Source organism: Microtus oregoni, unplaced genomic scaffold (genome assembly GCF_018167655.1).
Source record: "Microtus oregoni isolate MIOR12 unplaced genomic scaffold, Mior012 000096F_ref0000112, whole genome shotgun sequence".
In the NCBI taxonomy this organism is placed as follows: Eukaryota; Metazoa; Chordata; class Mammalia; order Rodentia; family Cricetidae; genus Microtus; species Microtus oregoni.
Genome location: NW_024544709.1, coordinates 444,787 through 471,893, shown reverse-complemented (window position 1 = coordinate 471,893; position 27,107 = coordinate 444,787). Strand labels below are relative to the sequence as shown.

The following is a 27,107-nucleotide window of genomic DNA, read 5'->3' as shown; positions in this document are numbered from 1 at the left end:
ATCCAGGAGAGCCAGCCCCCATGGTAAACAGTATGTGATCCAAAAGTCATTAGTTCCCCAAATAGGGTCTAGGGTCTTCCAGCCTCTCCTTAACCTGCACTTTGCAGCAGAATTCAAAAGATGATGAGAACACCTTGGAGGGTTGGAGGACCAGTCTCTAGATGATGGGGACACCTTGGGGGTTTGAAGGACCATTTCCTAGATGGTGGGGACACCTTGGAGGTTTGGAGGACCAGTCCCTAGATGATGGAGACACTTGGGGGTTTGGAGGACCAGTCCCTAGATGATGGGGATAGCTCATTTGAGGGCCAGTCCCTAGATGTTGAAGTCACCTTATGGACTTGGGGAGCCAGTCTCTAGATGATAAAGATACCTTGCGGACTTGGGGGCAGTCCTTTGATGAAGAAGACATCTGGCAGACTTGGGGGGGGGGTCATAGACACCATTGGACTGCATAGAATGAACATGCCATTTTATCTTTATTTAGCAAAATCACTGAGTTTTTTTTTTTTGTTACTTATAGAAACTGCTTTTAAAACATGAACTTTTTCTTTCTAGTTCTGGGATTAAACCCGGGATGTCCAAAATGCTAACCATGGTGCTCTACCACTGAGCTATACTCCTGGAGGGGTGGAGGGGGACAGGACAACTAGTTATCAGTTTTAGGTGCCTGGATACCTAACTACAAAAACAAGAAACCCCATATTCCTGATGAAACCTGTTTATGTTCCCATTGCTTTGTACAAATTGAGGAGCAGTTAACTGCTAAAACCTGACATACTTTGTACCCTGTTACTCCAGAAGTCCAACCCCTAGAAATGAAGGTTCTCAAGTTTGACAGTGCTTAAGAATAAATGTAAATAAATTCTTGAGGAAAGGTCAATGAATTGTTTCTTCTTTAAACAAATCTCATGCACATTTTTTTTTTACTGGAATGAGATTCTTTTTTCATATATTATATCCTGACTATAGTTTTCCCTCCCTCTACTCCTCCCAGTTCCTCCCCACCCCCATCTCCTCCAGATCCACCCCCTTTCTGTCTCTCATTAGAAACAAACAGTTTTCTAAGAGATAACAACCAAAGATGATAAAAGAAAACATAGTAAGACAAAGCAAATGCTACCATATCAAAGTTGGACACAACAGCCAAACAGGAGGAAGAGTCCCAAGAGCAGGCACAAGAGTCAGAGACCCACTCATTCTCACAGTCAGGAGTTCTATAAAAATACTAAACTGTTAGCTATAAAATACACAAGGGGACCTGGTGTAGACCCATGTAGGCCCTGCTTTTGCTACTTCAATCTCCTTGCACCCAAGCACAACTTTTTAAAATCTCTATGTGTGTGTGTTCATATGTGTGTCCTTAAACTTAACTGCAGGAAATATTTCTTACCAACTTTTGGTCCACCATCTGCATGATTTTTCCACTTGGCACAAATGCGTTTACTAAATTCTTGATGGAATTCACTATAGCCCTCACCTGAAAAAATAAATAAAACACTAAAAACACAAAGAAGCATTGAGATTTAAGATGAATACTGGTGTCATGAAAACAAATGTAGACCTTCTGACTTATTCAAAATAGATAACAAGCTGGGCAGTGGTGGTACACTCCTTCATCCCCAGCACTTGGGAGGCAGAGGCAGATGGATTTCTCTGAGTTCCAGGCCACAGAGAGACCGTGTCATCAAAAACAAAACAAAACAAAAAAAATAAACAAAGACAGCAAAACCGTTCAAGTTGAAAGTGTTTTCAATGAATACATATAAACAGTTTTCTCTTTAAAGTAGCATTGCTTCTTAACCATTTAGATGGAGGGAGATAGTACTAAGGGCAGGAGAAACAAATTCTATGCCCCCAAAGCACAAAAAGCTACAGGGAAATGTGCATTTTTCTCTATTAATTACTGTGCATGGTAGAAGAATTTCAAAAATATACCTTTAAACTTACTTATATTTATTCATGTGTATGAACATTAGCATTTATGTATGTGTACCACATGCATGCCTGGTACCCAGCAAGGCCAAGAGAGTATCAAAGGCCCTTGAACTAGAGTTACAGGTGATTGTGAACCCATGCCATGATGCTATGAACTGATCCCTGGTACCCTTAAGTGCTCTCAATTGATCAGTCATCTTTCTATCCCCTTTGTAGTATTTTTGAGACAGGGTCTCACTATAGCCAAGACTGCCTTGGAACTCATTATGTGGACTAGGCTGACCTCTATACTCCCAACACCTGTCCTGCCACATTCCCCAACTGCTTGGATTATGGGTGTGGGCTTCCATAACCAACTTATAAAGTACTTCTTAAAAAGCAGAACTATAGCCTATGAAGTCAGAACAAGAAGAGTTAAGACTTACAACATACCATTGGTGCCTTGTCAGTCACTAATTCATGCCATCTTTTGTAGGGCGGTAAATCAAGATTTATGGTGTACCACGGAACTGGTCCTCTATAGCTGCAATGAGAGGGTACCACCTTGAAACGCGGGAACTGACTTTCAGGAGGAGGGTTACAGAGCTGAAAGGATGGACTGGACATGTATCCATAGCAACAGTACAGAAGTTGTTACTCAGGCAAGGTCTATAGAGGAAGGTTCAGATTGCACCGGATGTCTCAGCCCTTGTCTGCACATACAATCTGAAGTAGACTCAGAAATCATAGGATAGAATTATACATTATGAGCTAGTCATAGTAATCCCAGTACTCAGGATGCTACATTGTGAGACCTGGCTCAAAGAATAAATCATACAAATAAACAATTATACCTGCTAGGTGGAAGGTTAATATGACTTGGCAGTATGTGAATCAACTGTGACTCAAGAGCTACAACTTAAAATACTGCGGACAGAAAATAGCTACTTTTGTTTTTTTTCCCTAAAGAGTCATAACAACTTAGTCTTGTCCTGGGGCACTAGATCCTTCTAGACACTAGGACCCTTCACCACTTGGTTTTCTAGTCTGGAACCCTTTGTCAGTCAGTCTAACACTATTGCCAAATCTTTGTCTCTTGTGATAGCTTCAGTGAGGCCACTTTGTAAGCCCACAGTGGCAACAAATACATGCTTTCATGACTGACTCTGTGATTCTCTGTATGCCTGTGGACCCTCTTATCTGCCTGCAGCAAGTCCAAGCCCACACACTCTTCTGCCACATACTTTCTCAGTTTTCTACTCTTAGGCACGGCCATCTCTGCCATGAGGATATAGGGAGGTCCACCCCTTATTAATGCAGCTGGGCCATGTTTCTGGTGGACAAACTCTACAATTACTTCCACCACTACAGCAACTTCATTTTCTTGCCCCCTTGGGGAGCAGGGATTGAGACAAGGTCTCACGTAGCCCGGGCTGGCCTTCATCTTGCTAAGTAGTTAAGGATGACCTTGAATTCAGAAACCTCCAATCCTTATGGCTCCACCCACCAAGGGTTGGGATCAAGGGTGCCACCACACTTGCTCTTCTCTAGTAATTTTAAACAAATTGAAATAGCTTTCAAGGGTGTAGCATTCAACGATTTATCAGATTAAAACTAAAGCTAAAAGCATCCATAGCTTGAGCCACGTATTACTTTAAGAAAAGGGTAGGGTACATAGTGATGTGTGTTGCAATGTTACCAGGCTCTTAACAGATCATCTAGCCTTATATTTATAGACAGACATAGTTTATTTCCTGAAAGTCATTTACTGGGCCTCTGTGTTTACTTGACTACCATGAATATCTGGTCCTCTAAATGATGTTGCTGAGCTTGGGACCCAGGTATATGTGTAAGGTTTTATGAAACTGTTAACCAGTACCTATTCATGTTGTAATACAGATCCGGATAGAAGTATACTCAATTTTGGTATATTGTAATGAGTTAATTGTAGTTTTGTTTAAATGTATATTTATTGTATGTATATTTATCACATGTATATAAAATATATAATTAATTTGTTGTTCTTTTCAAGGTCCTTGGTTCCTTAGAAACTGAACCTACATCAATACTGTATACTTATATTTTTTTGGGGAAACCCTTTCATTAGAACAATTCTAATTCTCCTCCTCCTCTTTTAACTACCATGCTACATTGTGTCCCATGGTTTAGTAATCTGTTAGCTCATTTGTGGGCTAATGGGACTAAACCTTTCCTTCCTCCAAGCTGGGCGTCTGGATTTCCATGTCTAGATGCGATAACTATGTGTTGCGCTCCTGGAGCTATGCACGTTGGTGGCGGTGTTCTACCTGTGAGTGTCTCAGCTCCTCCCTTCTCGGCAGCCACCAGAGCCAGCTTATCCCTAGTATCTTCCATAACTTCCCGAGTCTTCTTCAGTTGAGTATGGGACGGACCCAAGCGCTTGACAGAGGAAATGGAGAGGAAAGAAGCTCACTGTCAGAGAGGATCAGCATTTTGTGGGAAGTGAGAGACCTGGGAAACCCCGATAACAAAACCTCCACTCGTCAGAGTTCTTAGAGAACTGGTTAAGCTGATTAAGAAAATTGTTTTCACGGCTAAAGCTTAATTTAATCTTGTATTTTATCTTACACTAAACATCTCTCTAAGGTATTCTTGTATTTAACCATTGCATGTCATCTCTTATAGACACAAGAAGTGCCTATCTTAGGAGGGTAGTGACGATTACTTGAAAGATGCAGAAAGCACTTAGCATTAGTGATCAATAGGTGCCCCACAGTATGTTTCGCTGCTCTGCCATAAACAGTGTCAACACCATGTCAATTTTTGAGACTCAGCATTTGCTATGCCCAGTCATTGCTCTATCAATCAAAATAATATCTGAACCCACCTGCCTTCCCAGGTGGCTTGCAAATCAGCCCGAGTGACACAATGCATGCATATACAAATAAGAGCAGGTGCGATGCAGCCAGTGAGCAGCAGAAAAGCAATGCTTAATGGGATTCCAATGGCTGTAGGGTGGTGTGGCTGTCAGTCCCTCAGCATCTGCACCGATGGGACTGGTCAGGCCAGACAAACAGGTGTCCCTTTCCTCCCTCACAGTGAGTTCCTCTTCCCTCCCTCACATCTGCTGATGTATCCCACCAAAACTCATGCACTTGATTGAAAATGATGACCTCACAGGACTAGGAAGACACGCATCAATTAAAGGTACATGGTTGTCACCCTTACCTCCTGTTGAGAGAAAGGTTAAGGACAGGACAGAGGATTTCAGTGTTGAAGAATGGGAGGGTGAAACTGGAAGGCATACAGCAGAAAAGTAAGCAAGGAGAGAAAGCACATACAACATAGAGATATGAAGATGCATACATACACATATAGTAACAAGTTAAGTTATGTCTAATCATGAAAGGTTTACAGTTGGTAAAGAAATACATTACCAGATACATGTAAGGTACATTTAAAAGAGAGTGGATTTTTTTTTTAAAAAAGGCCCTTAGTAGAGAAATTTCTCACTCCATGTTCAGTGAATTAGACGGTAAGACCAGCCAAGAGACACAACCAGCAAGGCAATGGAGGCCAGGATGGCAGCAGAGTGATAGAGCGAGGTAAAAGGATACCTTCACTGGGCTGAGCTGGAGAACAACACTGAAGCTGCTTACTCTGAAATCTTTCCTAAAGGTGGGTGAGTCAGGCAAGTTGGGTTATCCCAGTTCCCCTCTACCAACAGGAACTGATGCTCTATCAGTGGTAATTACCGTAGTGTATTTTCTGCTGTACTACAAACTGTGTCGTTTCATCCATAGAAACCCAGACCATTCCATAGTCATACAAGTGGTGTACAATCTAATCCAAAGGACAGAACACACAGGGACAAAAAACCACAACAGATACTAAGGACTTCATGAGTCATAGAAATGTTGAAAAGGGTGGACACAGGGTGACACTCCAGTGTCAAGGGTATTGGGACAGAAGTTACTTTGAATACATATACTAGGGAAACAGCTGATTAAACCTTGTAATGTTACAGAAACTGGAAGTCTCAATTGCACTCTGCTTCCTCCCACCGCAGCAGTCTACTTGCATCAGGAGAGGACAAGGGGCAAAGACGACGGTTCCCTATACCTTTCCTTCACATTGCATTTTGCTCCCTCTGTGTCCCTCGGCTACACTTGCATGTTTCTCGGGTCTATGTCATCACTAAGATTTACCAAGACAAAAATATGAATTAAAAAAACCATTAAGACTAAAACAAAACACAACTTCAGTCCTGTCTTGTGGTTTCTGGTCTTGTTTTGCCTGAAAGTTTTATAAAGTCAGGGCTTATTTCTTGGCTCTCTCATACATAGATTCCTTATACTCTCCAATGCAGTCTGAGGACTTACACCCAACTACCATGAAGTATCACAGCCCGGGGGTATGCATGCCTCCATTTGTTATAGAGCAGAAAAGCGATCGCTAGGAGACAGAGTAGTTTGGTGATGGGCAGGAATCCTTTGCTTTCCTATTAGTTTCACAGGCAGGAAATGAACATTTTAATCAGTATCTCTTAATTCATTTAATTTAATCCATTTAATTTGTATGTGCCTGAGCATACACATAAGGAAGCCAAACCTTGTCTCCAGGTGAAAGACACGGCTTAAGTTTTGTTTACTACTGTTATTCCTAGAAGATCATTACAGAGAAGGGTCTGTGCACAGGACAATGGTCTCATCATCTGAGGTCACTCACGTTGGTCCAGAGGGAGGATAAGTTGATTTTCTGCAATCTTCTGTCCACTAAAAAACAAAGAAAAATGAACATTTCAGAAAATTACAAATGCTTGCCCAATGAAGCAACCTTTGAAAAGTATTATTTATTAAGACAAAAGCATCCTTTTGGACCATTTCATTATCTTTGTTCAAGATAGGGCCTCCCCATGGTCAATCGGGCTGGCTCCAAACTTACTATTAGGTAGCTCATCCATGTGTAATACCTCAAACTCACAATCCTCCTGCCTGAGCTGACTGACCGCTGAGACTACAGGTATGTGCCACAACAACTGCAATTCAATACCTTTTAAAAAAATATTTATATATTTTTATTTTATAACTAAGCATTTTGCCTGCATGCGCATATGTGTACGATGTACATGCCTGGTACCCAAGGAGGCCAGAAGGTGTTGGAATGCCCTGGAACTGGAGCTACAGATGGTTGTGGGTCACTGTATGGTGGTGGGAACTGAACCCAGATCCTCTGTGAGAACAGTACGCATGCTTAACTTCTGTGCTGTCTTCCAGTACCAGCATTCAATAGCTCTAAACGTAAAATGTTGCCTCTCCAATCCCCAAGCTATTAATGTTTCAATTTGGTTTACACAAAGGTTAGGTATTATAACTTGGCTTTTAAAAATGATTATACTGAGTAAAGAGATGTAGAAAAGGAGATGGAAAATACTTCTGTGTGATGGGATAGCATGTCAATGGCTTAATAGGATGTGGCTTTACCTCAATTTTTGAGGCAACTCTGTATCCTGACCTGGGATTTGCATCTCAAACCAGATTTGCAGGAGACAATGCATAAGGGGTTTAATAATCTGGCCATAGCCTACCATCCTAGTCTGTTCCAGACACACCTCCTAATAGCATGACAACAAGCCAACACTTCCTAAACCTCCCACACTTCCACCTGTACACGTGCTGTGTCCTCTGCCTAGATGCCCACTCTCTGACCTGGGGAACTTCTGGGTCTAACTTCTAAAATCCAATCCAGACACTTACTTCTCATTCCGCACCCCCAACACCTCTCTCTATAAACAGTTATCTCCTCCTATACATTTCCATATTTGTACACATCTCTATCACAATACCAACTGTTCTACAATTGTCTGGGTCCACTCACTGGTATACTGCGCCCCTGAGAGGAGGGCAGTCCCGGTACTGAGGTCACTGCTGGAGGCAATGAGTGAACGAGACTGTGTTGGGGACAACTGTTCACATTTCGTGCAAAACTGAATTTTCTCCTAACACAAAATCCGGCAAAAGAAGTTCATATAGATTTATGACTCCTGTTACTTCTTCCAGGTAGCCAGTATGTTTATCTCCTCGCCTCTAGTGACCTAATACTGTGAACGCAAAAGAAAAAGCACAAATCTGCAATAAGAGGAGGTAGAGTAGGGGCGGAAACTACTGAAATCATAGGTAGAGCGCAGACTATCTGCTGAACTCTTGTGCAGAAAAGGAAATCTCAAAATTATCTTTTGATAGCATGGCGAGTATTTAAAGCCATTTCACTCTTGTCAAAATGGCCTTATCATTATAAGTATGGTATACCTTACCATACTTAAACAAAGATGGGTCTCTTGTTTAAGTATGTTTCAAGTTTTATAAATTTTCCTAGATAAGCTTTATGGCTCAGATTTTTAAAATTGCTATTTACATTTACTTATTAGTAGTATGTATGTTAGGGACCCATAAAATGGCATTGAGAGATAAATGGTGCAAATATTAACATGGTGATAATTATAACAGGAATTCAGTTAAAGAAAGAATAGATAATAATATGTTGTTAAGAAAACAAACCAGGAACTGAAAAACATAGAGGAAACAGGAAGACATTAGCTTGGGTTCTTCTAGCAGAAGAAAAAGGAAGAAAGCAATTAGAAACTCCAGGGGACATGTCTACAAAGGTAAGGCATAAAATAAACACAAATAAAACTCAAGTGCTGCTGGGGACACAGAGCAGTGATGATAACATTCATGTTCAATACCAATAATGCCACAAACAAAGTTGCATGATGTTGGACAATTGGTAGAGGACTTCAGAACTATAGGTAAATGAATAAAATCAAAGCATGTTGGACAATGACCAATATTGACAAGAAAAACACTGCTTATCATTTCCATTTTCACTGTTCTGAAGTGAAACATGTAACAAAGTTTGGAAGGGGGTATTATAATTGCAATGATTCTACTAAAATTTACTAAGCAAGAGTGAAAACAAAACAAAAAATAGAACTGAAAAAGGAAGGAGAAGAACACAGGGGAGACAGCAATGTCCGGGCTGCTAGTCAAGGCAAGATACACAACATCTGAAATGGAAAAGGGGCAGTATTTAATGCTGAATTCAAAACTCCGAAGGAATCTATTAAAAACTAACTAGAAATATTATGTGTAAGTCTGCAAGACACCAGATCAATCCTCCCAAATTAATAAGCATAAAATGAAAAGCTAAAATAAAGGAAAACAATCCCGTTTACAAAGCATCAAAGAACCTATGGACAAAGTACACATGTACACTCACATTCCATTACTCCACAGGCTGAGGCAGGAGGATCATAAGTTCAATCCAGTCTGAGCTATAAGGGAGACTGTCTCAAACACAAAAATAAAAAAAAAGTATTTAGAAGTAAACTTCACCAAGGACATTCAAAACTTGTACACCCAAAACTACAAAACATTGCCCAAAAAAATTAAAGATAACATAGGTAAATAAAAGCTGTCATGTTCATGGGGTGGAAGATTTAATTCTGTTAACATGGCCAGGTTCCTAAAATTAATCCACAGGTTTCAACATTAAGAATGGCTAAGATAATCTTGGAAAATGTTGAACGAAGTTGGAGGACTCAGTTTTAGAACTTCCTATAAGAAATGGGACTATGTGGGAAAGGAAGGCGTCTACGGGGAGAGGGAACAAGACAGGAGATGGAAGAAAAATGAGAACGGTAGATAGCATGTGTTCTCATTGGCCCTCACTCTCATTCTCTCTCCAAACACACACGCACCAGGAAAGCAGGAGGGGACCCTTTGGGGGTACAAAGAGACCAGTGGGAGGGGGAAGGGGAAACAATGGAAGGTACTGGGAGAAAAGAACACTGCTACACAGGTATTAAAGTATCATAAATAAACTATTATTGTGTGTGGTTGCTAAAATATTAATTATAATGAAGTTAAAAATGTAATACAGTAGTTAGTATGGTAAGATACTATACGATGATCCTATACTTGAATGAGAAAGTGGAAATCTTATGGCAATCATATTAACAACAGGTCTTGAACAAATTGGTAGACAGTGGGTGCTAGCATGGATATAAATACATAAAACAATGGAATAGAACCAAGAATCCAGAAATAAGTCCACATTTATAATGTTGCATATTGTGTATCTGACAATACACATCTATAACATATTAAAACATCTTACTACTCAGTAATAAAAAGGCAGCTTAAATTTTAAAATTGACAGAAGATCCGAATAGACATTTTTCCTGGAGCTATGCAAACGGGCCAAGAAGCACAGAAGAGACGCCCAGCATTGCCGCCTACTGTGATGAGACACAGCAACGGCAAAGGTTGCTAAGGGCATGAAGAAACTGGGATCATGCTGAGAGCAAGAGCCAAAACAGCAGCTGCTTTACAAAACCATCTGGCAGCTCCTCACAGGTAAACAGTGACATAAACCCAGAAATCCTGATCCTACGTACAGCCCAACAGATAGGAGAGACGAACTCCCACAAAGACATGTTTTCCATATTTATAGGAGTGTTGCTCATACTGGCCAAAAGTGGGAGAGCCCAAATGCCCATCAACTGCAGGATGGATAAACAAAACAAGGCATGTCTTAGGATGGAGTATTATTTGGTAAGAAGAAATGAAGAACTGATATATGAGCCATAAAACTAATATACTATGTAGAAGATGCCAGTCACAGGGGACCATACATTGGTCAGTCCCTTCTGGAATACACAGAATGGGCAAATATATACAGAGGTTCGATTAGTGGTTGCTTAGGGCTGGGAGTTAGAAACTAATAGGAGTAAATGAGAAGGGCTTCCTGGGTTGGGAGGTAAAGTGCCCTAATCTAGAGGGCAGTGATGACTGCACAATTCTGTGACCATGCTGAAGCTATTTCAGTGTGTGTGTGTGTGTGTGTGTGTGTGTGTGTGCTTGTGTGTGTAATGTAAACAAATGTGCATCTTTGTATATGCATATGTGTGCATACGCACGCATACACACACACACCCTCTGCCTTATTCTTTTGAAAAAAGATCTTTAATGAACATGAAAAGCTGTGTGTTGGCTGGGCTGCCTTGGCTAGCCAACCCCAACAATCCTCCTGTCACCACCCTGGGAAGATGGCAGGTGCACACAGTCATACCTGGCTTTTTACATGGGTGCTGGGATCTGCGTTCTAGTCTCCATGGTTTTACAGAGAGTTTTCTAACCCACAGAGCTATTTCCCCAGCCCTCTAAATGTATATTCTTATTGTTTTTAGAAATATTTTTCTTTTCCCACTCCTCATGTGTGTGGTGTGTGCATGCATGCGAGGGTGGCACTTGCGGAAGCCTGAGGCAGAGGTCCGGAATCACACGCACCGCTCTTCCACCTGTTGACCGAGGCAGGGCTGTCAAACTCAGGGCTCACAAATACAGCCAATCTTGGTCAGCTTGCTCTGCGGACTCCCTTGTCTCCACCTTCTGAGCCTGAGAACTGCAGGCTGGTTATCTCAATCAATTGGATTTCTGGAGTCCTGAACGCTGGTCCTTGTAGCAGGCTTCCCTTGGACCACCAACCAGCTCCCAAATCAACACATAGAGTCTTATTAATTATGAATTCTCAGCCGAAGCTTAGGCTAATTTCTTGCTGGTTCATAATTTAACCTGTTTCTCTTCATCTAGGTTTTGCTTTCGGGACGTTTCCTTTCTTTCATCCTGTATGTTCTACGCCATGTCTCCTGGTAGGCAGCTGCCTGGTTGGCTGGCCCTGGGTATCTCCCTCTCTTTCTCCCTTGTTCTTTCTCTGTTGTCCTTAAGCCTAAATTCCTCCTTATACTTATTCTCTGTCAACCCTGCTTATCCCTCTACTGCCTAGCTTTTGGCTGCTCAGCTTTTTATTAGACCAATCAGGTGCCTTAGGCAGACAACGTAAAACAGCAACACATCCTTACATAATTAAACAAATGTAACACATCTTTGCCTAGCTAAAAGCAGCATAAAGAAATGCAACACACCTTTACATAACTAAAGCAATATCCCACAACATAAACAAATGTAACCCATCTTTACATAGTTAAAGCAATATCCCACAACAGGTCCTCAGAGCGGCGTGGCAAGAGTTTAACCACTGAGCCTTTGCCTCGGTACTCCTAATTGTATATTTTTAATGATGAACTGTACTTCGTGAGCGTCATCTCCACAAAGCAATTAGAAAAGCAATGACAGTGGGAAGGGTGTTTCAAATAAGCTCTTTATCCATCACTGTACACGAGATAGGCAACACCTGAACCTAATTAATTCTGACAAATATAGCATAGCTTCCTCATCAATATGAATATGTCTAAAGATAACTTACTAATTTTTAGTGCCCCATGTGCCATGGCTGTAAGCAATCAAAGAAGCTCAGCTGTAAACAACTAGCATGCCAGGAGACACCGGCTCTGGATGAGCTGATACTTGAGCAGGTAATTATGTAGTCGGCTAAGAACAGAAACAACTAAGGTGGCTGTCCTGGGTGTGGACCGGAGGAGAAAGAATGGATTAGGAGACTAACATTTCATAAGCCTGTCCTTGCTATCCCATTTTCTTTATCCATGCACACCTGAGATATATATTTCCAAATATTAATTCTTTGATTTGTATGATTTTATTTTACATTATATGGGGGGTTTTCAGAAAATTATTCTCTAGCCTTTTTAAACATTTGAAACTATTATTATCTGAAGTTATTTTAAAGCAATAAGAGCTCTTACAAGCATGGCAAGATGGTGCACCCTGTACTCCCAGGTTTGGGAGGCACAGGCAGGTAGATAGTAGATAGGGAGTTGAAAGTCAGCTGGCTACTTGAGTCCCCGTCTCAAATAACATAAAGAAGGAAGGGGAGCCTGGGAGATATCTTGGGGAGGAGAAGCACCAGCTGGGGACACAACTGTGAGGACCCGAGTAAGAATTCTGAGAGCACTATAAAACCACAGCACGCAGCACATGAGGCTGTACCCTAGCATTCCCAGAAGCTGGAGAGCAAGGCGTATGCAGTGCAAAGACAACAGAATGACACTGTGTCAAACAAGGTGTAAGGAGAGGGCCAAGGCTGTCCTCTGACCTCCACAAGTGGTGGTCTGCATGGACCTACATTTAAACACACAAATGCACACACAAATGCACACACACACACACAGAGAGAGAGAGAGAGAGAGAGAGAGAGAGAGAGAGAGAGGTCCTAGTTTAATAAATTTGAGGATGGTCACCATAAAAGTAGTACTATATTCAAGAAAGTCTTCAACTACAAATCTGAATTTTCAGAACATCATTTAGTGGGGGCTGGAGGGATGGCTCAGGGATGAAGAGCACTGGCTGTTTTTCTAGAGGACCCAACTTCCCAGCACCCACATGGCACCTCACAACTATCTGTAATTCCAGTTCCAGGGGTTCTGACACCCTCTTCTGGCTTCTGTGGGCACTGCACACATGTGGTACACAGACATATATGCAGACAAACCACCCATACACATAAAACAATCAAATAAAAATAAAAGCAATTCTTTTAGTAATGTGAATAATTACTAACTTTATAAATGCAATTCTGATTTATATTAACATGAGCAACATAAAATTCTTCTAAATATCCAGACTTTTTGGTTAGGTTTTTATTGGACCTGAGAGCTGGATGGGTCAGGACAACACTCTTGTAAAAGATCCAAGTTTTGTTCTCAGACCCCATGTTAGATGGTTCACAACCATCCGTAGCTGGACGCCCAGGGCATCTAAGGCCCACCTCTGGCTGCCGAGGGCATCCTCACTTATATGGCATACACACTCATAGACACACGCATAAATAAAAATAAGTATTAAAAAATCTGGCTCAATTTACAAACATCCCATTTCTGTCTGGGGATCGTACAGTCACATTCAGAATGCTGGGCTCAGCTCCATTAGTGACGTACAGAAGGTGACACAGCTGGTGAAAGAATCAGGGCCCGGGCCTTCGCTGGCTCTCTCCCAGCTCCCTACATCGTAACAATACAATCCATGCTTCTGCGCTGGGGGAGAGGCTCAGAGAATGAAGCTCTCAAGCATCAGAGCTGGGTTTGAATCTCCAGCTCACACAAATGCCACGGGCATGGTAGCACATATCTGTAAACCAGGAGCCCAGGGACATAGATGCACGACAGACCCGAGGGCTTATTGGCCAGCCAACACAGCTAAAATGGTTCCGGGAAAGAACCTGTCTCAAATAAGATGGAGAACAATAGATGACACACGTTAACCTTTGGACTCAATGTGTGCACAGAGAGGTGTGCAACACACACACACACACACACACACACACACACGGCTTCAGTTGGATTCCTATCAGAGAATAAACTGTATGTAGTTCAGATCTTTCCATGATAACCAGACTCAATTAAGCAAATGAATAATGAAAGATAATGACTACTATCCCTTCCTCATGTTTGCATGTCACAGGATCCACAGCTAATATAAAAATCAAATTACAGCTATGTCTCTTATTGGACACCAGTGAGGGACCTGAAAGTGGTCAGTCGGGTTTTCGGAATTGAGCTGACCTGTCCCAGTAGTAGGAACTGAAAAACAGTGGTGGTGTTCACCTTTAATCAAGCACTCAGGAGGCAGCAGAGGCAGGCAGATCTCTGAGTTCAAGGCCAGTCTGGTCTACAGACTGAGTTCCAGAACAGCCAGGGCTACACAGAGAAACCCTGCCTATAAAAACCAAACAAACAAAAAAACCCAAAAAACCAAAGAAACAACACACACACATATACGACACACACACATATACTATACCCACAAACACACACACACACACACACACACACACACACACACACACAGCAACAACAAAAAGTGTTGAGCAAGAGACTAGCTATGTAGTCCAGGCCGGCCTTAGCCTCCCTGGTACTGGGATTATAGTCATGCATCACCACATCCACTAAGAAATGGCTTTTCAAGATTTTCTACTTATTTTTGATAGTAACTTAAATCTATTCAAGATAAATCGGTATTTATGTCCTCCATACTAATTAGGAAGAGTATATTTCAGAGCCACTTAATATACCATACATATAAAAATAACATCGCTGGAGAGATGGCTCCTTCGTTCTGAGAACATACTGTGCTTGCAGAGGACCTGAGTTTGACTCCCAGCACCCATATTGGACAGTTCACAGCTGCCTGTAAGTCCAATTCTAGGTGACCTGATACACTACACACACACACACACACACACACACACACACACACACACTAAAATTTAAAAATAGTTTTAAAAAATAAAAGTAACAAATCCAATGAATTATTTCATTAAGGAATCAATGAACTTTCCACATCTTTAAACAATGGCAAACTGTCCTTTAATATTTGAATCTTACAAGATTAGTGATAATCTCAATGAAATATATGAGTCTAATAATACAGACAAAATTTTATATCAGGTGTGGAAGTGTGTGCCTATAGGCCTAGAACCAGGAAGAAGAATCTCAAGCTGGAGAAAAGGGAGGATTCCATGATGGAAACTTACTGAATAAAAGGGCACGTTTCTTACAAACAATTCAGATGAGTGAAACGCGATTGCTGTCATATCTTCTGGTCTTTAAGGGGATGAACCCTAGTAAGCTATTGATATTTAAACAAGCATTAGGTGAGTCAGCCACTTACAGGGCAGTAGTTTACCACTCTGGCTGACTCAATGCCAGGGTTTGGGAAGGACTCTGATGCAGCTCGATGAGAACAAATTACACCTGCGTGTTCTTTCCTTTGTAGTACGGTAACATGGACAAAACCATTTAGGGCTTAGGAGATTAATAAGAGCTTTGTGATCACTAATGCCCAGGGTTTCACCACACACATTTGATGCTGACATATAATTTTAGCTCATTTTAGCAAGTCATTGCTCAATCATATGCTCCCTGTCGTACATCTTCTGATCTGCTCAGATTTACTACTGAGAACAGTCACCTCTCTCACTGCAATTCCTTTCCTCCTAACCACTCCTCATCTCGCTGTCGTTTATTTTCTGTCCCTACACAATGCAGAAGACAATCAATAACCTCTGCTCTCCAAGCAGAATGGACATTTCATTCTCAATAGTATTTAAAAGAAGTAACCCCTCCCTTTCCCTCCTTGCCTGTCCCATCATACTAGACTCTCCCATTTGTGCTGCTGTGTTAACTCTGCTTGGCTCTTCTTTACGTGATACATACATGAGAAACTCACTATTTTGGGGGCACTTCTCATCTTCTCATTTATACTCTTTGTAGAAGAGTTCGTCTGCTCCAATGGTTTCAAATAGTCTCATTATTTCTAGACTCTCAACACCCTGGCTCATCTTCTAGACTTCTGTCTAGCTAATTCCATCAGACCTCACACATACACATACAGATGTGTATGTATGTATATATTGATGTTGTTTTTTGGTCTGTTTTTTTTTTTTGACAAGGTTTCTCTGTGTAGCCCTGGAACTCACTCTGTAGACCAGGCTGGCCTCAAACTCACAGAGATCCGCCTGCCTCTGCCTCCTGAGCACTGGGATTAAAGACGTGCGCCACCACTGCCCAGCTCATCACACCAGATCTTGCTGGAATCTTCATAGATGAAATAGTGAAGAATAATTTAAAATGGCTTTCAGTTACTTAGACTGAAAAAAAGCCTCAAACACAAAATTTTTTAAAAGCCCAGCTGATGTTTCAAACTAAATAACCCATTTTCTTTTAAAATTGACTCTCATCCATATTTATATATTTTGAAATATATTTGATCATCATTGAACCTCTCTTGGCAATATTGAAATATATTTGGTAACCACCCAAAATACATTTGGCTACTTTACATACAGTTTATCATTCAGATAATGATTCAAAATAATAAAAAAAAAGAGAAAACACAAAAAACAATTGCCTTGCATTCTGTCAGAGAAAAAAGCCACCAGTCTTCCAGATAGCTCTGAAGGGCCTTTTTAATTGGGCCACAATATCTTCAAGATCAATGAAATTTTAAATAGTGCCTCAAGACAAAAAGGTCCCAGTTTTTATTCTGTAGGCGAAAATGTTAAAACAAAATAAATCCCATCACATAACACCTGTCTTTGTCATTATTTTAATGAGAGAACAGTTTGATGACAGTAAAATGACCATAAAACCAGAATAAAAGGAAAATTACTGATTTTTGTGTTACCCCTATTTTTCTCATTCATTGATAACCCGTGAAAACACTTTCCCAATCAGATCCCAGTAGACTGACTAGATTTTCATATTCATTGTTTTGTGTTGTCAGATATTTGTACACTGTGTGAAGGTGTATTGATGCAATTGGTGTAAGAAAAAGCTCAACGGCCAATTGCTAGGCAGAAGGTATAGTGGAATTTCCAGGAAGAGAAAGGCAGAGGAGGAGGAATTTTAGAGGGTGGCATCACCAGTTACAGAGGAAACAGGAGGTGCAAGATGAAAGAGAGGTACCACCATGCGACAGAACGTATATTAATATACACAGGTTAACTTAAGTTATAAGAGATAGTTGAGACAAACCTAAGCTAAAGACCAAGCTTTCATAATTAATAAGAAGTCTCCATGTGGTTATTTGTGAGCTGGCAGCCAAAGGAAAAATCCACCTACATTTGGCACCCAAAGTGGGACACACATATCCACATAGGACCTGAGAAAGCTGGGGGTTAAGAGTCCCGAGCAGAATCGGGGCTTGCAGCATACAGAGGCACAGCTCCTTTAAGAGGTCTGCTACTGAGCACTTGAATGGGGTTTATGAGCACCAGGCAAAACAGTACCCGGTGGCAGAAGACTAGGCAGAAATGCTTACTGCAGCATGGAACCAGAAACTTCCCAGAGCTGGGGCACACAGACCAGCTCCAGGCTGAGGTCCGCAAGCATAAGGCTCCACTCTCACCAGGCTGAAGTGGGCAGAGTCAGCCACCAGGCCATGTGCAAATGAAAGCCACACAGCAGAGGGCTTAACCACTGCTTAGCAGTTTAAGATTTGGCTCACATGGTCAGAGAACACTTGTAGACACATAGAAAATCAGGTCTAGACCAATAAAACCTCTGAACAGATACAGTATGCTTAATAACGTGCTTAGATGCTAAAGAAAGAAAAGAAAATGGGTACAGACAGTCATTAAAAAATAGTTTAAAAACAAGAAAGTCTTTAAAGAGAGAGTAAAGTAATATAAAAGGAAAAGGCCATGCTTTGTTAACTTTGAATTACTTAAATGTCAATGGACAAAAACAACAGTTGCTGAGAAACATTGGGATTATGGAAATTCCTAAATTAAACCAACTATATATTTTCAGGATGGAAGTCGGAAAACGTGTGGGGCAGAGTTATGCCTTTGTTTCCACAGGAATCCGAAAGTTATGGTTCTCTTCAAAATTAATGAAGGGCAGATTTGATTGGAGGAGACCTCCTATAAATTTTGTCTACATATATGAAAAAAGAAACCAAGAAAGACTACAAGACAGGTGTCATATATGCTGATTCCTCTACTATGGGAACAGCTCTGAGGCTGGATGAGACATGATAAATCTTGTTGGCTACAGAGTCCTTGCAACTTATTATCACATGCCATCCCTTCATATGGCGCGGATAGAGGTTTGGTTATATAGTCCAAAAGGATTTATAAAGTTAATAGGTGCCTTTTACCTGCTCAAACATAAAACAAAACAAAAGAATCTTTAGCTGACTTGTGCACACCACACATTCTATACTTGTGTTAATACAGATATATATGTTACCTTTAAAAGTATATGTGTTTTCAGAAAAAAGGACTAGACATCAATAAAGACCAGTAGTCCAGATAAATGCCTCTGCTGCAGTTTCCCTAAAGTTCTGCAACTAAAATTACTCCAAAGTTGCTAGATGAGATAATCCAGCCTCACAGACTACTCCAGCCAGAACTTAAGGTAAGTCCTGCATGTTCTCATCACACCAAGACTGGACAACAGCTAGCTGTCCCAGGACTTGACCATTATCTCAATCTTTTCAGGGTCCCCTAAAGATGCCATCACCCCCAGGCAAAAGGAAGCAGTCTAGAGAACACAACTCCCACATTCCCAAGAAGTGAGGTGGGTGGTTTTGGTCATTCAATGGATTATGGATGTTTATCATCATTTAGGGGGATTGAGTACAAGTTGTTGGTCATGGCCAGGAAAAAAAGCTGAACAAGAGATTAAACTCAGGTATCTTTCTGAAGGGAAGAGGGGGGATATAGAATGATGGGATAAAAGGGTGGGTTGTCGAGTCTACTTTTGAACAACTACTAGCGTCAAATATTTTATATTGCTATGGATTTTTGTATATTGATGCAAACTTAAGATTTTTGTTATAATGTATATGTTTAAGGTAGTGTACCTATATAGGTCATTAATAAATGTAAATTTCTAGTCCTGAAAGGCAGTTATTATAAACCATTTAGGATAATTAACAAACCAGGCTAATAGTCATCTATAACAATCAAACTTGTAGTCGTGTTAGGTATGTTTCCAAGGCATACAGAAATACATTTTAGATAGATAGTCTTCGAATATTTCAAAGACCTACTGATTATGGCATTTAAAATGTTTTAATAATATAAGGTTTTCTAGGGCAGTAAGACACAGCTGTTTCTGGCAGTACCAATCTACTTCAAAAAAGGATGATAGGCATTGAAAAACTGCCAAGTGGAATTTGCTTTTATTGTGGCAAAGCTAGCCACTTGGGCAAGAAACTGCCCTTCCCTTGACTCCTGATAGTATGCTGTACAAACTGGACAAGCAGGGCACAAAAGAAAGTTAAATGCCAAACTTTGCCAAGACAAGGTAGGACAGTTCTTCAAAAATTCCTGCTTCACAGGAAAGTCTGTCAGACATTCTAGGTCTTTAGGCCAAAGATGGATGTCCCAATGTTGCAGAGGAACCTTGGGTGATTGTACAGGCAGTCAGTCCACAGTTTATGTCATTTCTATAGTTTTGGAAGTTGCTTACTCTACACTTCCTATTTACTCAGGTAGTAATATATCCTTCTCCAGTCTTTGATGGGGTTGAAGACCAGGCAACTATAGTTACAGTTTTCCTTATTACAAAATTCAGGAGAAAAATTTAATATAAGAAATGTAAAGTTTGAGCTGGGTGGTGGTGGTGGCGCACGCCATTAATCCCAGCACTCGGAGGCAGAGATAGGTGGGTCTCTGTGAGTTCAAGGCCAGCCTGGTCTACAAGAGCTATTTCCAGGATGGGCTTCAAAGCTACAGGAAAACCCTGTATCCAAAAACCAGAAAGAAAAAAAAAAGAAATGTAAAGTTTGCAAGTTTGAGAAACATAAAAGCTTAAATTGTTTATCTAAGAAAATGTTTTAAGGTCTAAAAAGATATTTTTAGGATGGTAATGCAAGTTATAGTAGAAAATAGTTTAGGTATAAAATTTTGGACTCATTATAATAGGATAGATAAAATAGTACTTTCTCCAAATTTCCCAAATACATATGGACTAAACATTGTGAATGCAATTCTTACTTGATAATTGTTCTTTTTTTATTTAGACAAAAACGAGGAAATGTTGTGGAATATTTGTATGCTGTGTTGCCCTGACTGGTGTAATAAAAAGCTGAATATCCAATAGCTAGGCAGGAGGTATAAGTAGGACTTTTGGGGAAAGGAAGAGGAGGTAGAATCTAGGAAGGCATACAGCCAGAGAGAAAACAGGATGTGCAAGATAGAAGAGAGGTAAAAAGCCATGCGACAGAACGTAGATTAATATAACCTGTTAATTTAAGTTGTAATAGCTAGTTGAGACAAGCCTAAGCTAAAGGTCAAGCGTTCATAATTACTATGATGTCTCCATGTCATTATTTGTGAGCCAGTGGCCAAAAGAAAAATCTACCTACAGTTCTGAGTAAAACTATTAAATCAAGCTATTGATTTTTCATATTTTGAAAACCACTAAATATTTTGCATGGGCTAAGGATGTAGCTCAGTGTTAAGTGCTTGCCTCGTACATGCAAGGTATTGGGTGAGCACTCTAGTGCTGAAAAAAAACTAATCAGGAAACAGACAATAAAATATGTTCACTTAAAAACAAAATATTAAGAAATAATAGTAACTGCCGGGCGGTGGTGGCGCACGCCTTTAATCCCAGCACTCAGGAGGCAGAGGCAGGCGGATCTCTGTGAGTTCGAGACCAGCCTGGTCTACAAGAGCTAGTTCCAGGACAGGCTCCAAAACCACAGAGAAACCCTGTCTCGAAAAACCAAAAAAAAAAAAAAAAGAAAAAGAAATAATAGTAACAACCAGCTCCCAGTACATGGAACTACAGTTCACATGAACTAACACTAGAGAGGAATATAGGTATCTTTGTTCTGTTCATGGACACAAACATGCTCAGAGAATTTGTTCCTTGGAGACATTAAAATGAGACAAAGCAAGCTTATTTTGTCCACAAGTTGATAAAGAACACCATGTATCTCAAAACACAATGTATCTCAAAACACCATGTATCTCAAAAACACAACCCTCCCTTCTGCTGCTAAGAGAAAGAATGCTACTTGTTATCAGGAATTGCTCAGTGTTCTAAAGACACCCAATCTAGAACAGATCCTGGATTGAGCCCAAATTCTCTAATGAGATTTTTTTTCTTTAATTTGTTGTTATTTAGCCCATGGTTGAAAAGGTACTTTCTCAATCCTTCTCTTCGACTCTAAACCTAATTTGCTCAACTATTTGTGAGTCCCTTTGGTAATCTCTGGGAAAAAAAAAAAGGCACAGGCTATCCAAATACCAAATCCTTGAACAATCCTCACAAGCCCAACCGAGCTCAGGAATCAATTCCCTATCTGCACTGAGCAAACGTTTTGTTCTTCCTTATAATCTTTCAATTGTCTGTATATACGGTGTGGGTTTGCAACTGTCTGTATATAGGGTGTGGGTTTGCAATTGTCTGTATATACGGTGTGGGTTTGCAATTGTCTGTATATACGGTGTGGGTTTGGGTCACGGGAATTGCTCTGCATACTTATTTTCTGAATTCTACTTATAGCTAAGTGTTTACTCTGGTGACTAGATAATATCCTGCCTTTTGCTTCTCTCTCTCTCTCTCTCTCTCTCTCTTTCCCTCCCTCCCTCTCTCCCTCCCTCCCTCCCTTCCTTTTTTAATTCCAAAAGCATTTCTCCTTCCAGGAATAAAATAATAAACAAACTTCCACTGTTACCACTTTCGATGTCCTGCCTCAGGTAAGGTACATTCAGGTTCCTAGTTCTCAACTCTGCTGGCAACAAAGCAAACACCCTTCAGGTCTATAGCTTGTTGAAAAAAATAAATAAATAAAGGGAGAAAAAGAAACAATTCATGACTTGTTGGTATCAGACTGTTGCCAAGAGACTGGATTTAGAAATGTTTATGTGAATTATGATGCGACCTCTGGCTAGATTTGCACCTTAGGGTTACTTCCTCTTGTATTAAATGCAAGAGTCATGCTAGTCCCTCACTGTCTCTTGCGGTTCCATAAAATAAAGTCTGTGGCCTTGCGACTGGGTCTCTCAGCACCACGGGACAGGCATTCCTAGACAGGGCGTGCAAGCGACAGTCAGTACAGCTTGCTGGGGGGGGGGGGGGGGGGGGGCGGGGGCGGGGGAGAACGGCTCCCACTATCAGAGCTAAGGCTGCATGTGACCCGCAGCTTCCTGCGTGGGCTTCTTCAGGAGAAAGCACTTGGTAACCAGACAGAACATGGCAAAGTCAACAGGCAATAGGTAGCTTTTTCTCCAGGGAGTTCTGCCTACAGCTGGTAGTTCAAATATTAACATCAAGATTGCAGAATGACCGAACCCTACCCAGTCGTTCACGGAGCCTAGGATTTCCCTAAAACGTATTCTCTTTCCAGAGAGACAGAGAGTTACAAAGCAACTACGCCCGGGGCTCACAAGGCGGGTTTGCATTCACTCTCCCCAGGACCGACCCTCAAGATCCCGAAAGATGCAGCCAGCGAGCAGGTGTCTCTAGCCCCCACCCGCCCCGCCACAGCTGCGCCCGCGCCTGCACCTGCACCCCCATCTGCGCCTCGGCTGGAGCTCACCCACCGGCGGCACTTGCTGTGCCTGGGAGCAGGTGACAGTCGCGGCCAGGAGGACCCAGGTGAGGAGCCGTGGGCCCAGCATCTTCGCAGCTGCCCGCGCAGCTCCAAGCAACTCCTTCCTCAGCGGTCGAAGGGACCACCTAGGTCGGGAGCAGGCCGCGCCCCCGACGCGTGACCAGCGACCCCGGGCCACACCATACACGGCGGGGGACGGCGCCAGTAGTGAGGAGCCACCAGCCCGGAGCGCAGACCGTGCACCAGGCCAGAGAGGGGGCTCCGCCCCCCGCTCTCCAGACAGTGGTTTCGTCCAGATTAGCCACGCCCCGGGGCGGGGCTTCCAGCTTTCGCCAGGACTTCACCCTCTCGGAGCTCTTGAGCTGGGGCTGGGCTGCGGGTGCTGAGAGACGCCTGCGGGTGGGACCCCACTGACTCGGGAGAGGTCGGCTCTGAGGCGTCGTTCCTAAGCCCACCAAACGGATCCAGAGTCTCAGAGCATGACGTCAGACCCAGTTTGCCCTCTGGGGAAGGCTGGCCCCAAGTGAGTCACCCTATCCATTCTGCCCGAGGGGGTCACTGCCAGAGGGGCCGGTGTCAGGGCCAGGACAGGGCTGTTTCGTCACTCGGGCTGTCTAGGCTGTGAATTACCCGCCTGGGATTTCACGGCACTGCTACTTCTAAAATTTGGACTTTAATTTCTTGTCCGAGATTAGAAAGATCGAAGGGGTGGGACCTTCATGGATGTATTTGTTGAGTTACTCAACTAAAGTGTTTTTGTTTAACTCATGGGACTTAAGCTTAGCCGAGCTGACCTAAACCTAGGACAGGTATCTTCATAGTCTACTTCTGAAAAGCAGCTCGACAGACGTACAATACTTGTTTGGCTTTCACACACCATCCTTGTACAAGGCTCGTCCTAATAGGATGAGTTACCTAGAACCCGGCAGGAAATTTTACCTTCTGGATTTCCATTTTCTGCTTCAGCAACAGACATCTCAAGACGGTTTTCTTTTTTTTTTTTAATGCTGCACTAAAACTTGTTCAGAACCATTAAAATTTTATTTAATCCCCACCCCATCCCAGTGCTGGGGGATCCGTGTAGTTCTCCGTGTGTGTGTCTGTGTGTGTGTGTGTGTGTGTGTGTGTGTGTGAGAGAGAGAGAGAGAGAGAGAGAGAGAGAGAGAAACTACAGTTCTCCTTACGTGTATGTGCGTGTGAAACTATAGTTTTACCAGCTATATTGCTTCCTTAGAAAATGCAAACATTCCCTGATGGAGGTTGGGAGTTGATGTGGTTTTCCCCATCCAAATTTGGAGGCAGATGATAAACAAGTTGTGTTCTTTGAGGAAGTTTAGGTGTTGAAACACAGCACAGGACTGATTGACACACACTTGGGTTCCTGCTTAGGTAAGCAAGATCAGAAAATATTCACTTTTTGAGGATCACACTGGGGGTGGCTGTAGGGCCCAAACTCAGGAGTCTGAGGCAAAAGGTCATTTTTAGTCACGGACTCTATGGTTTCAAACCAGTCTAGACAGCAAAGGAAAACAGAGAATACTGTGACACACAGTTCTCTTCTGACCATGGCTATGAGGAAGCAGCAAGAAGACATAAAGTGCCGGGCGGTGGTGGCGCACGCCTTTAATCCCAGCACTCGGGAGGCAGAGGCAGGCGGATCTCTGTGAGTTCGAGGCCAGCCTGGTCTACAAGAGCTAGTTCCAGGACAGGCTCCAAAGCCACAGAGAAACCCTGTCTCGAAAAACCAAAAAAAAAAAAAAAAAAAAGAAGACATAAAGTTCTTCCCTTATGAAACTTACTAGATAGGAAATAGACATTTACACCACACGTGTCAGCATAGTCCATAAAATAGCAAGCGGAAGCTGTAAATGCTGCAAAGCAGAACTGGACAAGGGCTACTGAGAATATAGAGGCTGGGAAAGGGATTAGAAATTTTACCAGCCGGGCTGGATAGGCATTATCGAGAAGGACAGATTTGAACAGTAAGTGGTGGGAATTAGCCTCGTGGATGCCAAGGAAACCATTCTGGAGACAGAGGGTGTCTGTGCTGCAAAGGCTGAGTAGTGAGACTGAGCCTAAACATGAAGCTTTTTATCACAGAAATGATAAATGTTTGGGATATACGCTTAACCTGACGTAAGGATTGCATATTGCAAATAAAAGCAGTCTGCTGCGCTGCACCGCTGTGCAGTTTCATGTTTTATATATAAGTTAAAAATGCCAGAAGGAGACGGAGCACGAGCAAGGAACTCAGGACCACAAGGGGTGCACCCACACACTAAGACAATGGGGATGTTCTATTGGGATCTCACCAAGGCCAGCTGGCCTAGGTCTGAAAAAGCATGGGATAAATCCGGACTAGCTGAACATAGTGGACAATGAGGAATACTGAGAATTCAAGAACAATTGCAGTGGGTTTCTGATCCTACTGCACGTACTGGCTTTGGGGGAGCCTAGGCAGTTTGAATGCTCACCTTACGAGACCTGGATAGAGGTGGGCAGTCCTTGGGCTTCCCACAGGTCAGGGAACCCTGATTGCTCTTCGAGCAGATGAGGGAGGGGGACTTGATCGGGGGGAGGGGGAGGGAAATGGGAAGCGGTTGTGGGGACGAGGCAGAAATCCTTAATAAATAAATAAATTTAAAAACTGAAAAAAAATGCATCTTTTAGCAAGTGAACTGCTACAACTTGGTTTTCAAAAGTATACTGCTAAGTTCAACTACTGCAGGACGATCAAGCCCATTTCATTTCTTCATGCTACCCAAAACTGGGAAGATAATGTCTCTTCATGTATTCAAAATAAAAGCATTTTATGGAACAAAAATTGGACAAACCAACCAAACAGAAACAAGGGCATTAGGCAGAAATTAAAGAAGTCTGAAGACATGATTGGTAGTTAATTTTTTAAAGTGTCCAGTGTGTATTCAGCCATCCCAGAGAAGCCAGTGTGGCTTGAACAGAGGAATGAGGGAGAGATAAACTAAGTCAGAGGTGAAGAAAGCAGGTTAAAGACAAGAGCCAGAGTAAAGACTGGAACTTCACTCTGGGAGTTTTCTGTAATACTGAATACACGTGTTCAGTGTTGAATCTGCTGGGTTACCATGAAGCTTAAGTCTATCCAAAGTAGAGAATACCGTTTTTAAGTAGCTATTACCAAACCAAATGGTTACCTGATTAATTCACCTTAATTACGATTGAGAGCAATTTGAGCATGTCACAGTCGCATCTTTTCCTTATGAAATAGTATTTGGTAGTTAGGTGAGCTAACAAACTTAGGTGCTTTCTAAAGAAAGTTTATACAAGTTGGCATGATAACCATATGCACAATATCCACAATATCATATAAATAATTTTAAAAACCTACCATATACTAACTCTTGATTTTTCTTTTTAGATAAATTAAAATTTGCTTCCTTGAGAGTTATGTATGTCACCCATCACCACACACACACATACACACACACACACACACACACACACACACACACATCTTATTTGAGTGTACAGTGCTGGGCATTGAACCTAGAATTTTGCAAATGCTAAATGAGGTTTATATCACTGACTTCTATCCCTATCCCCCTCTTTGAGTCAAGGCTTCACCTGGCTGCATTAGAACTCAGACTTTCAAGTCGCTAATATTGAGGTGTCTAATCTTTTCTTTTTAATCCACTCTATTTCCAATGTTAAAAATGTACAAAAAGTCAGAACAAGATTTGACTATAGGCCGGGCGGTGGTGGCGCACGCCTTTAATCCCAGCACTCGGGAGGCAGAGGCAGGCCGATCTCTGTGAGTTTGAGGCCAGCCTGGGCTACAAGAGCTTGTTCCAGGACAGGCTCTAAAGCTATAGAGAAACCCTGTCTCGAAAAACCAAACCAAACCAAAACAAAACAAAACAGATGTAACTATAGGAAATTTTATAGTGATTTAGGCATACTGATGTGTTTCTAGAGATGATATTGAAATGTATATATGAATGATTGTATATGTTAAAAAAAGAAGGTGATTCAAACTCTCCAGAGAAGTATCAAGTCTGAGAGTTGGATGACCTGCTTAGTGTACAAAAGTCAACATAAGTATTTAAATTGTTGATAGGGATGGCTGAAGTTCTTGGCAAGTCATAGACTTCCGAATCTCCTACCTACCATTCCTAGATTTCC

The 27,107-nt window shown here is 41.8% G+C and overlaps 1 protein-coding gene across 2 annotated transcripts in view; it reads right to left on the bottom strand.

Annotated features, from left to right (window-relative positions):
* The window catches only part of Asah1 (N-acylsphingosine amidohydrolase 1), a 35,962-nt gene extending 12,683 nt beyond the window's left edge, over positions 1–23,279 (bottom strand). The window contains exons 1-5 of one of the 2 annotated variants that reach the window (XM_041644472.1): positions 22,939–23,018; positions 6,625–6,671; positions 4,224–4,335; positions 2,371–2,461; positions 1,394–1,480 (exon numbers count right to left, since the gene is read on the bottom strand). In XM_041644472.1, coding sequence (XP_041500406.1) covers positions 1,394–1,480; positions 2,371–2,373 — 90 coding nt within the window. In that variant the 5' untranslated portion in view covers positions 2,374–2,461; positions 4,224–4,335; positions 6,625–6,671; positions 22,939–23,018. Of the gene's footprint in view, positions 1–1,393; positions 1,481–2,370; positions 2,462–4,223; positions 4,336–6,624; positions 6,672–22,938 lie in introns of both variants that reach the window. The other variant, XM_041644473.1, reaches the window with a different exon arrangement.
* Positions 23,280–27,107: the final 3,828 nt, after the last annotated feature.